General features: G+C 44.1%; 1 protein-coding gene across 5 annotated transcripts in view; it reads right to left on the reverse strand.

The window, feature by feature from the left end:
- Positions 1 to 13,755, reverse strand: part of fbxw7 (F-box and WD repeat domain containing 7) — a 137,840-nt gene that overhangs the window by 20,975 nt on the left and 103,110 nt on the right. For 4 of the 5 annotated variants that reach the window (XM_069665712.1, XM_069665709.1, XM_069665711.1 and 1 more), the window contains 3 exons: positions 7,093 to 7,175; positions 4,751 to 4,892; positions 345 to 479 (listed from right to left, as the gene is read on the reverse strand). In XM_069665712.1, the coding sequence (XP_069521813.1) occupies positions 345 to 479; positions 4,751 to 4,892; positions 7,093 to 7,175 (360 nt within the window). Of the gene's footprint in view, positions 1 to 344; positions 480 to 4,750; positions 4,893 to 7,092; positions 7,176 to 11,382; positions 11,428 to 13,755 lie in introns of those variants that run through there. The other variant, XM_069665713.1, reaches the window with a different exon arrangement.

Genomic DNA, 13,755 nt, shown 5'->3' on the forward strand with positions numbered 1-13,755 from the left:
TTGAAATATTGCATGCTATTGCTCTACGCTGCCACCCTCGCACCTGCCAGACAGAAAAAGCATTTGATCAGCGACTTCAGATAAGCTGGATTGAGGCTGTTTTGTAAGAATCCCCTTTGTGATCTTATCATCAGTGTGACACTTCAGTTTGTTATGAAGCAGAGAAAACACAAGACTCTCGCTATGAATGTTTTTAGAAGATGTAAGGGAGGACTGCGACAGGATTAACACCGGAGAGGAAGCCTTGTCTCTGTCGGCCACGTTCATTCAAAAATTATCCACCCTGAGGGATTTCTCTCAGAGTCCAGGTCAGATGAAAAAAAAGGGGGGGTTCAGGCACTTACCTCTTTGGGCAGCAGGGAGATGAAGTCTCGCTGAAACTGCGGCTCGATCACCTGCATCATATGCTTGACTTGTGTGGGCTCACAGCTGTCAATCAACTCATCCAGCGCCAGCAGCTTCTCGGGCCCAGTCCAGCTCTGGGTAAACGAGACGGGAACAAGATTTTAAAGATGAAATTCTCTGTAGTAGATTCAATTGGCAAAGAAAACTCTACACTACACATCATGAAATATTGCAGTATACCGGCACTCGAACAAACAACTAAAGGTGTGTTCAGTGGTGCAGTGAGAGTGCTTGATATTTTGTTTTAAATCACAGGCTAGTACACAATTGCTATCATGATGTCACGGACTAACTGAAACTCTTTTTTAAAGGACAACATGCAGAGTTGACTCAAGATGAAATCCATAAATCCTCCCCCTGCAGAAGTTAAGATGCAGCCAATTCTTTACTTAAGGTCGACATTGGTAGTTTAACGTGTGGCTGCACAGATAGCTTCATTTTCTTGTTTACCACCCATCCATGAATTTTTTTTCATTGTGTTAAAGGGCCAGTTCGGCGATTTTCAACCTCAGTCCTATCATGCTATTATGGGGAGCTAATGCCATTATGGTAGGGTGAAAAAATTCAATTGTGCTCTGTGCCTTTGGAGGAAGCTCTCTGCATCTCCAATGGGCCCTGGAAAACCTCCAGACTAGGTTAAACGCGTCATCGGGCGGAGGCCAGGGAGCTTGCTAAACTACACTTCCTCAATCTAGGACGCCCGCCTCCGATGTCATGTCTCGTTTGAAATTTAGACTGCAGACCTGAAGATTTTTAGCCATTTCCTGCAGCGATTCAGAGGGAGAGGGCGCAATGCACACTGGGTGTTGTAGGAATGTAGAACGGGCGTTTGTACAACTTTCTCCACAGCTATGGGGCCAATTTCAAATATTATTGCTTCCATCGATTACAGAGAACACCAGCTTTGACTGAGTGGCTTTTTCCAGGGGCCAATTGCTCCTATAAGTGACACAAGTTTCATTGTGTTGAGTGTGTCCTCAAGGCTTTCATTGCTGTTTATTTGTACTCTGTATTCTCTCTGTTTTGTCCTCTCCAGGGGTTCTTTAGGTATCACAGGTCGCAACACACTAGTTGAATATAATCAGCAGAATATGCTCTACAACTCCTCACCAAACAAAGCTGTAGAGAAAGAGTATTAACTGACAAACATAGAGCTGATAGTGTATTGCTGTCAAACTGGACGCCTTGGTGTGCTTGTGTAAGCTCTTATTTAGCATGGAGTGGAGCAACTTGGAAACATATTGCCTTGTGCAGCGCGTCTGTAACACGTTAATGTTCCCTACGTGCCCTCCTCAGCAGCACAGCGTAGCTCCAGGCACCTTCCTATTTCCAGCAGCCAGCACATTAGTGGAAAATTTGAACATGAGTAACCAGACTCCATTAACAGCATTAAAACTCAGTGGGGTTATTTCTTCTGCCTGAACATTCAGTTGTTTAACGCTGGCTCTGTGATGCATGTTGGACCCAACAGCAGTGGTTGTTTTCCCCTGCAGTGCGCTGAAATCTAACAATGATTACAGGCTACGAGGCAGGATGGAAAATCTGGCACACGCAAACCACCTGTAATTTGGCAGCTAAAAGCTTTAGCCAGAGGTGCTGGTTCTGAAGGTAATCAGGGGTTTCAGAGACCTCCTCCCTACCATTTGGAGGGCCACGCAACAGCTACTTACGTGTCATGTCAATTTTCTGACATAGATTATTGGTGCTTTTTGTTCCAACACAATCTGTAAGGCTCGCAGTTCTCAACCCGAGATCTGAATTTGGAAGCCTTTCAAGCCATTTGTTTGTTCGTTAATGTACTTTGAAATATTTCATGTTCAATGACAAAATTTGTGTTATTTTATTTATTTTTCCTCTGTCCTGGTTTAGCAAAGGTTTCCTGAACTTGTTTGAAATCTCTTATCTAATTGTTCTCTATGGGGCTGTACACATAGCAGAATATTTATCTCACATCAAACCTATAAAGAGCTCGGTTTATTCCAAGAGTTTCCAAAATAAACTCTCGTGGTTAATTGTGTGTTTAAGTTTTGGTTAACTATTTCCCCCCTCATTACATCAGGCATGCATCAGTTACTGATTTCTTAAAATTTCCCACGATGTCTACCCCACATCCACAGAGCATGCCAAAAACCAATGGCACAAACCAGGAGACGCCGTTTTGGATCACAGCGCTGATACTTGAACATGCAGGAAATTCAGGCTGGTGCTCTGATGAACAAGTGCTATTCTTTTGATCAGCTAATCATTGTGACAAGGTGCTGATAAAATACTGCGGTTCAGACACTGATGGAAGAAATGGGAAATGAAAAAAAAATCCTCCTTCATTTCACAAAGACTAAATTCTTCAGCCTTCAAAAAGGCTGCAACAGAACACAGATTACGGAGCTTCAAAGACACTGAAGAGGAAAATATTCCCTCTTTTATGCCATGTTAATTGCCTGTGCCTTGTTGTTCAGAGGACGTTTAGTAGGAAGCATGTTATTTAGAACTATAATCATGTATGGTAACAGGGCAGATGTGCCTGTTTGTTGATTATAAAGAAGGTATGGTTAGGAAATTTGAAAATTTGTTGTTGTTTTTGTTGCCAAAAAATAGTCCCAAAGAGATGTTAGACAAAGCAGTTAAAACAAGTCAGTGGGTTTGGACGACAAATAATGCCAGCTCGGGGCCGAAACAAATATAATAGTAATCTTTTCTATGTCGTTCCTTTTTCGTACATAACGTTGGCACAAGGAATAGTTGCAGTTTTTAAATACGGATGTGATAGCACAAGGTTTTGATGAGCAGTGAAAGCTAGCATGTAGGGAAATGGCTCTTCTCCCTGAGGGAGGGGACTTGATAACCCTGTTGATGTCCTCGCTCTCACTGCCCATATAACTACAAGTATGAGACGTGGGGGCCATTAGAAGCCATGTGGTGAGGTAGGTAGTATCTCCCTCGCTCTCTCTTCTCTCCTCTTTTCTCTCATGAAAATGAGAGTAAGGGGAGGTAGAGCGTACGGTCCCGCCGGTGTGAGTGCTAGCCCCGGACACCTCACCCTGGCTCTGCCTCCCCGTCTTCTTTCTAACACACCTCTCTCTACAAACTCTTCTCTCTATCCCATCTCTATATTTTGTCACACTCTTAATAAGACAAATGGGATATCTGGCGTTAATTAGTAAACGTTTGTTGGTGGTGGAGTTTATATCTGTGGGACAGAGACTCACCAGTTGTTTCTAGTCTTTATGCTAAGCTAAGCTAAGCTAATTGACACCTTCCTGTAGTGTTTTATTTTATGGGAAAACATTAGAGGCATCTTTCTTTTCTTCTAACTTTAAGCAAAAGGGCGATTGAGTGTATTTCCAATAAACTCTACTCTCTGATCCTTTACTGAAAATGTGACTTTGCCATGAACATGCGTGTCCTTATGTTGAGTTAAAAATCTCCAAATAACCCCACCAGTCTTTGTGACAAACTATAGTTCTTGTTACATTACGCTGCTTTGTAGTAGAGCCTCCCTCTCTAATGGGAGCACAGGCTGGGACTGGACTGGGGAATGTACAGAATGTAAGTTGGAGGTTTAGCTGCCAGATTAAAGACAGTGGACTGGTGCAGGGGCGGGCCTGGGGACTAATACATGTAAAATAAACACTGGGGTGTCACAGGTTAGCATCGCTTTTCAAAGATAATGAGTTCAGGCTCTCTTAGGTAATGAAATCCATGGCAACCTATTATATAGGAAATCGGAGGGACCTGTCAAAGCTAATGTGTTAAAATGACATCCTGTTCCTATTATGTGTGGAATCATTAGAGCTGCCGTCTCACAGGGAAGAAAGAGCTCCATTATGTTGCATTCGTACAGGATAAGGTCATGTAACATTGGGTAAAATATGTCGAACACATTTTGGGCTTTTCAGACACTGAAGGCGAAGACTGAAGCGACTGAAAACAGGTTAAAATGATAATCATTAAGAGATCCAGTGTCTGTAGTCGTGTCCAAAACAGGCAGAATACACGAAAAGGTAACACTAGGCTTGGACTTAACTCCAGTAACTTTACTTGATCATACGAGACAACATCTGGGCAGCTTGTAACACACACCTGAAGTCTACAGTAGAAATAGTCGTAGTAACTCTGCTCTTAAGTCTGAACAGGTACGGCTAATTCCATTTCCACGCTACAGTGCCTATGGTAATGTGGTGGGCCAGAACAACAAGGCACCAATTATCTCTGAGACTAAGTGAACATTGATTGGGCTCAACATCTGCTTTTTGATGAGCTTTTGCTCAAGGGCTCAGAGTCGCCCGTGGGGGGGGAGAGAACAATGGAAGGAAGAAGAAGAAGAAATAAGCTCGGCCGTGCTCACCTGAAATGTTCGGAGCCATTCCTGGAGACCCGTGGGTGGCTGGATTGAGGTGATACGCCGTCTCTGCTGCCCCTGACCATTGGCTGTTCTGATGTGGCCGAATGTGGTGGGTGTGGCTGGACATGGGACGATTCCTGTCGGGCTGCAATTAACAAGTAAAGAAAAACCCTTAAAAAGTAGTAATACGACGACATATTTACAGGTAAATACTACTTTGGACATGAAGCACTGACTTTACCAGGAAATAGAAACATTACCAGAACATGACAGACATATTAATTAAGGATGCACGATACTGGATATTTTGCCAATATCCTTTTTATATCTTTTTTGCCGATTGCCGATTTCGATACCGATATATTAGGCACATGTTTTTTTTCCACTTAATTGCAGAGAACATCAAGTCTCCCCTGTAGTGGAATTGATATCGTGCCTACTCTTATCGTAGTGACCAAAACCTGCCATGCTGCAGACATCTTGCACTCTTATTTACGCTTGACAGAAGAGGTGTGGTGCAGGCAGTGTGTGCGCACACTTGCGACAAATTAAGTCGTAGCATTACGTCAAGCTTTAAGGTATAATTAAAGTGTATTTTTATTGGCAGAAAAAATATCGGCAGAAAAATGATGTGCAATTTTCAAGCCATAATCTGTAGACACCGATAACGTGCCGATAATAACGTGCATCCCTAATATACACTATTATTAAAACTTATAATAGTACTTGCTTTAGTAGTCCTGTTTTTGTTTTGCTACAACTTTGGCAGATATTCCTACAAACAACAGAAATGACACAAATGCGGCCTCTAGATCACTGGGAAGTTAAAATTTAAAGCTGCACAACAAAAAGCAATTTAGCCCGTCACTGATTTGATTTAGCAATAAAAGCCCCAATAAAAGCATGTGTAGTCTCTGCTTTTCAAATAAAAAAATAGTGTTTTCTTTTGACATAATGCTAATTTCCTCATATAACCCCCTTTCTTTGTTATTACAGACAGTTTATAACCGAGTGAGCAGATGTGTTCGCTTTTATTTACACAGCCAGAAAGTCATTTATGTCCCCCGGGTCCAACAGCAACTGTTATATTCTTTCATAATATAAATAAACAATTAAAGCTTGACAATTATGGCTCAAATAAAGCTTAGCTTACAAAAGTAAATAAAATATGTTCAGTGCAGGAAAGTATTGTATCACACGTACTCTAGTGTCAAACTGATCGCTGTCCGGCTGGTCACAAAAAGAGGCATATTTGAATGAGATGAAATGTGTTTAAATCACAACAAACTCGGTAAACATTTGCCTGTAAGCACATCCAAGATATATTTTTAACTCAGAGACTTCAAAGCATCCACAATCCCACAGATATCTGCCAGTCCAGACTCTCCTGTTGTAAGAAGCGGGATGTTAAAAAAGCAGCACAGGACTTCAAAGGGCGCCCACGTGCTGTAGTAGCGTACGGGCAGCAGGAGAAGCCATCCAGTGGGCACCCTCAGCGCTCCCCATTCTGCTCGCTGGCAGCAAATTGGAAAGCTGGGGGTCCATTTCATTATTGATTTATTTTTAATGGGAGAGGAAGCTGAGACGGGGCCGGTTACATGGCAACATTTACAGTTAAGTGGCTGTGTTGGGTCTGAATTTTAATGTGGCTACATGCGAACATATTAAATATTTAGGGTGAGAGAAACATCTGGGAACGCTGCTGGCTGGATGCTGGAGAAGCGATATGATCATTCTGTTTGAAGGCACACTGCATCTTTGTTCACACCTCTTGAGTTTCCTGCTCATGGTAGGTTCATTTAGTATGTGCAGAGCAAGACAATAGGGAGATATGGCTGCTGTAAAGCCATCTTTAAGATTTTCATATAAACAAATGTCTGTTAAGTCTCTATCTATCGCCGAATGAGGTAACACAATGGTGATTGAGCTTATGGCCCACTGATGAAAGCCTTTGCATTTGCAGTATTACAGTCACGAGTGCCTCCCAGTTAGCGACGCGTTTTCCGTCAGCCAGCAGTGGTTGGTCTGCCAGAGAGGGTAGGCGGAGCTAAGCGGCTGCTTTTCCGCTGTCTGCAAGTGTTGCGAGTAAACAGTAATCTACTATGGCTGAACAAACCAAGAAAAGATGGATGACTACAGATACAACTTCAAAAATAAGTGAAAATCCAAAGAAAAAGAAACAAATTGGACGCTCAGGTGATGGCAAACGACCGTCAGCTCAATTTTAATCAGTTTGACCCTTGCGTGGGAGAATAATGCAGAGCACTGCAGTCAAAGAAAATATGGAAGACTGTCTCTGTTGGGGAACTGAGAGGTGTTAAGGTGATATTAACATGCTGCCTCACCTTGGATACTCGGGGCCTTTGCAGGGCTTTTTTCCTGAAGGGAACGATCGGACCTCGGGGCCATGGTCCAACTTCCTCTTCATCTGAAAAATAACAAAGAAGGAAAAGAAACATTTTAGAAAAACAAACACTGGGGGAGCCTGGGATTAAAAGCACAAAACAGTAACCTTATTATTACATTGCATGCTTCTGAGAAGTACACACATAAATGCACGTAAGTCACCTTTCTTTCTGCTTGAAACTTTCTTTCAAAGAGGCACTTTTATTTTTAGGAGAAGCCAACTCATGAAAAACAAATGTAAGAAAGGGTCACTGAGTTTTTAAAAAACAGTAGCGGAAGCAGAAAATTGCTTCTTTAAGTCACAGACTTTGTTAACATTATGTCTGAAATTCAGCATATTAAATACAGGCGGCACATTCTTGCAGCAGCTTTATGCAAATGTGAAATTAAACTTTAATGCCCAGGCTAGAGATTCCACTTATGAGCATGTTTCATTACAAAGCAGCGAGGTTTCTGTAGATAAAGCAGCCAAATAAAACGAGCCAGTCACTTACAAAGCAGGTGCTTGTTTAACAAGGCTGTGCTTTGTTTTGATTATTTTCCATGTTGGAAACACATGACAAGCGAACATGGATCCTAGGGCAACCAGACACTACCACAATATCCAGAGGCGATCACACGTTCACACCCAAAACTCCAGGAGCAACGCAGCGTGTTCATGCACACATAATAACCACAAAGTGTTCAGGGAGGGTACACGGGGCATTCTTTGGCATTGAAGTTGGATTCACACTGATACTTGAGAAAGAAAAACAGAGCGAGTCAGTTCTTTATCTCTTTCTATCACCTGCATGAGCACACAACACCCCAGTCCCCGTTACCACCTACCCGACTGTGCAAACAAAGGAGCCTGTGTAACGGGCCGGCAGAGCCAATTTTCTTCATCCCATGCCTGCCACTCTCTCTGGCACGGCCTCGCAGCACACATGCAAGCGATCAGCGTCTCATCGGAGCTCCCTCGTGATCATCACGCTAACTGACGGACTGCGTGTTTAAGTGTCTGGCCAAAATACGATATGCAATGTGGCGGTGTGGCCTTGTTCATTGGTTTAATTAATGTGTTTCATGTTTAAGTGTGAGCTTAGTAAAGCCAGTAATGCTACAAAAACACTGTTGTCTCAATTCTCTGTCTAGGCTTCACAGCTTTAAAGACCAACAAGGGGTCACTTTCATTTCATGCGTGGATTCCCTCCCTGTGCTCCGGCTTCCTCCCACAGTCCAAAGACATCGTTAGGTTCATTGGTGACTCTAAAAACAAATTGCCCGTAGGTGTGAGTGTGAGCGTGAAATGTTGTCTGCCTCTACGTGTCAGCCCACGTATCAGTCCAGGGTGTAACCCCGCCTCTCGCCCAATCACAGCTGGGATAGGCTCCAGCCCTGCTGCGACCCTGAACAGAACATAGATAATAGACGGACGAATGGATTTTGGGTAGAAAGAATTTGTTCTCTAAAGGTCTTTTTGGGAAGCATTACTATTCCGAATCCGAAGTTTCTCAGCTTGTTGTGCTGCAAGCAACAACCTGTACTGCAGAATATCTTGCAGATCTTTCCCTCTGCTGTTACACACTTAGAATAGCTTGTTAAAACCAGAAACCACATCCAAAATTAACTTTCTTTCCCTCCATTTAAGCGCAAACAAAGCTTTTTTATATGAAGCATTCCGAGTGTGTAAGTATAGCATTGTATGTTACAAAAGGAAGCACTTGCGTTCGACTCCAAACTGTCTGCCGTCACAGTGGCATGATTACACGTCTGTCCTCTCGCTGTGTGCTTTTTGTTTATCACTATAATTTAGCTGAATGTGTGTACGCGTGTGTGATTTGTCCTCAGTTTTTTCAGCCTGAGGCGCACATTCGGGAGCACAGCACGCGATATATCAAAAATAATTATGTACCAACAAAAAAAGCCACTCAGAAATGCTGAATGATGAGAGGATTTCAGCGAGGACGGCATCCTACTTAAGGTATCACCTCAGGATCGTTTAACGTTGGATACAGAATGAATCAATGCACCGAAAACAAGCAGCAAAGACTGAGCTTATAGAGGCATGTGTACATGACTAGCACACCAACTTGCACTGCAGGTTTAGGAGCCCCCCGGACTTTACTCTTCTGTCTGACCAATGATTTGTGATCTTTTCCTCACAAGTCAGCTCCTGTGTAAAACTGCAGAGGGGGGATGAAGGGAAGAGCTGTAAAAATGTGCAGTAATTCATGATGGGAATGTAAAGAAAGGGCACCGGGAGACTGGATCTAAGCGGCAAAAAGCAAAGTCCCCACCTGTCTGCGTTTAGATATCGGGCTGAGAGCCTGTTTGACTGCGAGGGAAACTAACAGGGAGGGTTTATAAGATATTCCTGCCTGTTAAGATCCAGCTCTTAAACCCAACTGCCTTGTTCTTAAAGCGGTGATCTCACTGCAATGGCAGTTCAGTAGCCAAGGAGAGCCTGGGTGTGTGTATGAATGCATTGGGTGTGTGTGTGTGTGAAAGAGAAAAGGGGGGAGCGCTGGCTGGCTTTGAGTGTGTGCCCCTCTGTGTGCACATGTAAGAAAAACCCCAAACTAAACGCGGGCGTGAAAAACAAAACACAGCGTGTAACCAGCGTCTTCTTGTGTTTCAGCCTGGGAAAAGGTAACCGGAGAACGCAGTGTTTGTAAATCACTGCTAATCAGTCCTCCCGCCCTCCCTCCTTCCTCTTGGCTTCCCCCCCTATTCCCGATCAGTCCAAAAAGCGCGACAGATGGATACACACAGAGTTAATGATATTTTAAAGACAGCAATCGCTCTTACATAATGTGTTGATTCATTCCAGCGCGGACTACATCCTGCAGCATCAGTCACTTGAGAACTGTTTCCTCGTATATCAAACGCCGTTTTCGAGCAGCCGTGAGACAGTTTCCTCGCGTCAATCAGCGCCGCGGAAGACGCAGAGACACTTGGACGTTCGGGAAGAATCGGCAAGTTAAGGGAATTGATAAGAAGCAGAATTGGAATCGAAGCAGAAAATGCGTCTTTAATATCAAATCGGTCTCGGCGTGTCAGTTTCTGTCACTGGCATGAAAGGGAAGAGTGAAACATTCAAGCTCTAAGGGCCGGCTTCACAATCCTGATGCCTCAAAATGGATGGAGAATACAAATGAGTCACCGCTCGATTCAATAAACGATCGCCCATTGATTAAGAATGACATTCTCACTCAATCATTAGGATTAATTGAGTAAAACCTTCAACAACACACAGGCGAAGTGCACACAGCCGCACAAAAGAAACCCACAATGAGAGTAGGATTTTGAATGAGTGATTAACACATTTGTTTACATTGCACTCTCTGTCTGGGTTGTTTGTACTCATGCATCTCCAGCTAAGGGAGCATCATTGTATGGCCGCCATCCAGCTCAATACACCCAACATCCTTGAGGATATTCTACCTCACGCAGTCTGACACAGTGACCCATTATCTGCGGATGGAGCCCGAGGCGAGCGCACAATGTCAGGGGATAGGCGACTCCAACAGGCAGCAGCAGCAGCAGCAGACTGATCGCATGCGTGCATCTCCAGCAGTCACTTTGGTCAGTGCGAGATAAACCGCTGCTGCATAATGTAGAATCATAATAACCCTGCAAGCTGGGACCAGAATTGCAGCGGGAATTGGCTGTTTTCGTCCCTGGAATTAAAGGCTATTTATCAGAGTGGAGGTCTGCATGTGATACATATAGGATATGGGGAAATCAGCTATATATATGTGGTATATACAGTGTGTTATAGCTAGGGCATTATATGGAAGGGAGGACCACAGCTGATGCACAGGTGCAGAGAGCATCGAGCCAAAGCTGAGGCAATACAGAGGAGGAAATTGAGTGGTGTATAATACGGAACAAACGCACATATATGCACCCAGCATCAGAATTAAACGCACATATATACAGTAAGTGATACAGATATTGTAACTATGAGTTCTGTACTGGTTCGGTGTCGTTTAATTACATGCTGAAGTATCTATAAGGGGGAAAAGATGCCAAATCACGTCGTGATTTTCCAACATTGAACGCAACACAACATATAGGCCCCGGCAATTAAAGCAGCGTCTCTGGGGGTCTGCTACGCTGCTGTTCATCCTCCGCAGTGGCCGCACAATCTGCCGCGAGAGGCGCGTCAGAGATAATGAGGGCGACGAGTCAAACATGGAATAATAAGACACGGGGATGTGTGGGGCGGCTGGAATCGTACTCACTTTGTAGAAAATCATCTTTAAAGTGCCGTAGAACCCCATCCTTGTAATCCGGTGTGTTTCCCTTTTTCCTCTTCAGTGACAAACGGTGAAGTCCAAATGTGTGCGCGCGGCGGGGAGACGGTTCTGACAGTGTGAGGGCAGCGTACTCTCAGGTAAATCCGTCTCTGATGTGAACATGCTCGGGCACGTCACCGGACTGGCGTGCATGCGGTAGATCCTCCCGGTAAAGGCATTAAAAAATAAGTGGAAATAGGCTCCGTAGTGTCACGCCGATCGGGTGGGTGAACAATGCGATGCGACGATCCCGGAGGCGTGTGCTCCGCCGACCAGCCTCACCGAGCAGGGAGTGAGCAGATGAGAGAGGAAGAGGGTGACACTCGGCAGAAAGGGGAGGAGAGGAGGAGAAAGAGGAGGAGGAGGAGAGCGTCAGAGCGCAGAGCAGTGCCCTCTTCCTCTTCACAGGCTGCACGACGGCTCCTCCAACAGGATCGGATTACAGCCTCCCCGGTGGAGACGGCAGGAATGGTGCAGTCCGACGCTCAACACGGTGCAAAGAGCATCCTCCGCGAGCACGAGACCAGCCGAGGATAGGGACAGAGACCGGGTGGAGTACGCGGTGGTGCTTAGGCATAAAAAAGGTGGACCCCCCACTTGTTGCAGAACCGAAAAACCTCAACCAACCGCACACCCCGCCCAAGGCTCTCTTTCTATTCTAACATAGGAGGCATCCTCACCTCCGTAATGCTCTGCATCGACTATATTATACTGAAGAACGCCAATAAAGTAACCATGAAGTAAAAAATGGAAATGATCTTCTTAGGGCCATTTTAAAGTAAATAAGGGAAATACATTTTTTCAACCTTTACATAAAAAATATAAAACCAGTTAAGAAAATATAAGTGCCGCAACTATTGGTCCTAATAGTTTTATTAACAATGAGTCTGCAGAATACACTTGGATTCATCATTGTGTCTATGAAATGCCAGAAAACAAACAGTGAAGAATTGCTGTCCCAGATTGCCACAGATTGCTTTAAATTGCTTGTTTAGTCCCACCAGCTGTCCCAAACTCTAAAGTACTTGGTAAACTATTATGCAAGACAAAGAAGATCAGCAAATCTCCACAATCGAGAAGCTGGTGCACGAGAATGTTTGATTAATCTTTCAGCCGCTTAATCAAGCAAAACGTCCACTATCAAAAAATGCTGGCGATAAAATGTCTCTCAATTCAAGAGATTTATGCAGGAACTTGTCAGTACTATACAAACCTGCATTAGGTGCAGCTCCCCTTAGCCAGTTAAGATCAGCTCCACCTCGATCAAAGCTAACCTTGCTAACATGTCACTGTACCAATAATAATGATGCTATATAATATTCGGGCCTACTTTTACTTATGATACTTAAAGTAAGTGGAACATATAGCCTACTACATAGTCCTCCATTCTAACCCATCAGGGGCCAGTGTGAATGGATCCACGTCCAGCTGCACCTGCCTATTTGCACACAGGGACCAGGCCAATATTTGCATTACAGAGCGGCAGGTAATGGGGGCGATCGCAGCTGCCCGGTTAACAACAATGTGCACTTCTGATGGCTTTACAGCTGCTATTACAGCCAGTAAAAATCACAACCCCAAGACGGCAGCTTCAGTTTGAAAACCCATGAACACTTACTGTCACAGGGCTCTTTGAGTTGCAGCATAAGGCACATTTATCTTGTTTAGCCACGCAGGATAAACACACCCGAAGCTTTTTGTTTGATTAATTTGGACAAATTGAGAACAGAGAATCTAAAACGGCGTCCCCGGCCAAATGCGTTACGTCACGGTGCTGCAAGAGATCAAAGTGAAGCACGACAAACTGACCACTTTTGAGCTTACATTTGCTGGCTTCTGAGCATGCTCTAACTTTTCATACAGAACTGTTTAAGATATCCAGTTCCTGCCAGTCTGGAGCACAGCATCAGTTTCAATAGATCTTCGACATTTGCTCGACCTCACAAGACTTCAGCGTTAGATCACGGAAACAGGGGACACAATGAAGGGTCGTGGGAAGCTTCTATTCACAGGTGATGGAGCGTTGAGTTCTGGCAGCCTTCCAGACACTCCCGACTACACCTGTAATTACTGAGTGACCTGGCACAGGGGGGAGTCGAGGGCTTGTCACTGAAAGGAAAATTGGCAGGAGAGTTCTGGCAACAATAAAAAAAAAACAACCCACAATTTGAGAGAGAGTTTGAGTTATTTTAAACTCGACAATCAGGAAGTTATTGTAATGTGATACTCTGCAATAGGACCTCACAACAGACCATATTTTCATCATCGTCGTCGGGACATAAATATCCACATCTCAAAAGTAAGCCTGAAATGCAAAGA

The sequence above is a fragment of the Semicossyphus pulcher genome, unplaced genomic scaffold (assembly GCF_022749685.1).
Source record: "Semicossyphus pulcher isolate SPU_LCO1_2020_fin unplaced genomic scaffold, fSemPul1.0.p SCAF_17, whole genome shotgun sequence".
Taxonomy (NCBI): Eukaryota; Metazoa; Chordata; class Actinopteri; order Labriformes; family Labridae; genus Semicossyphus; species Semicossyphus pulcher.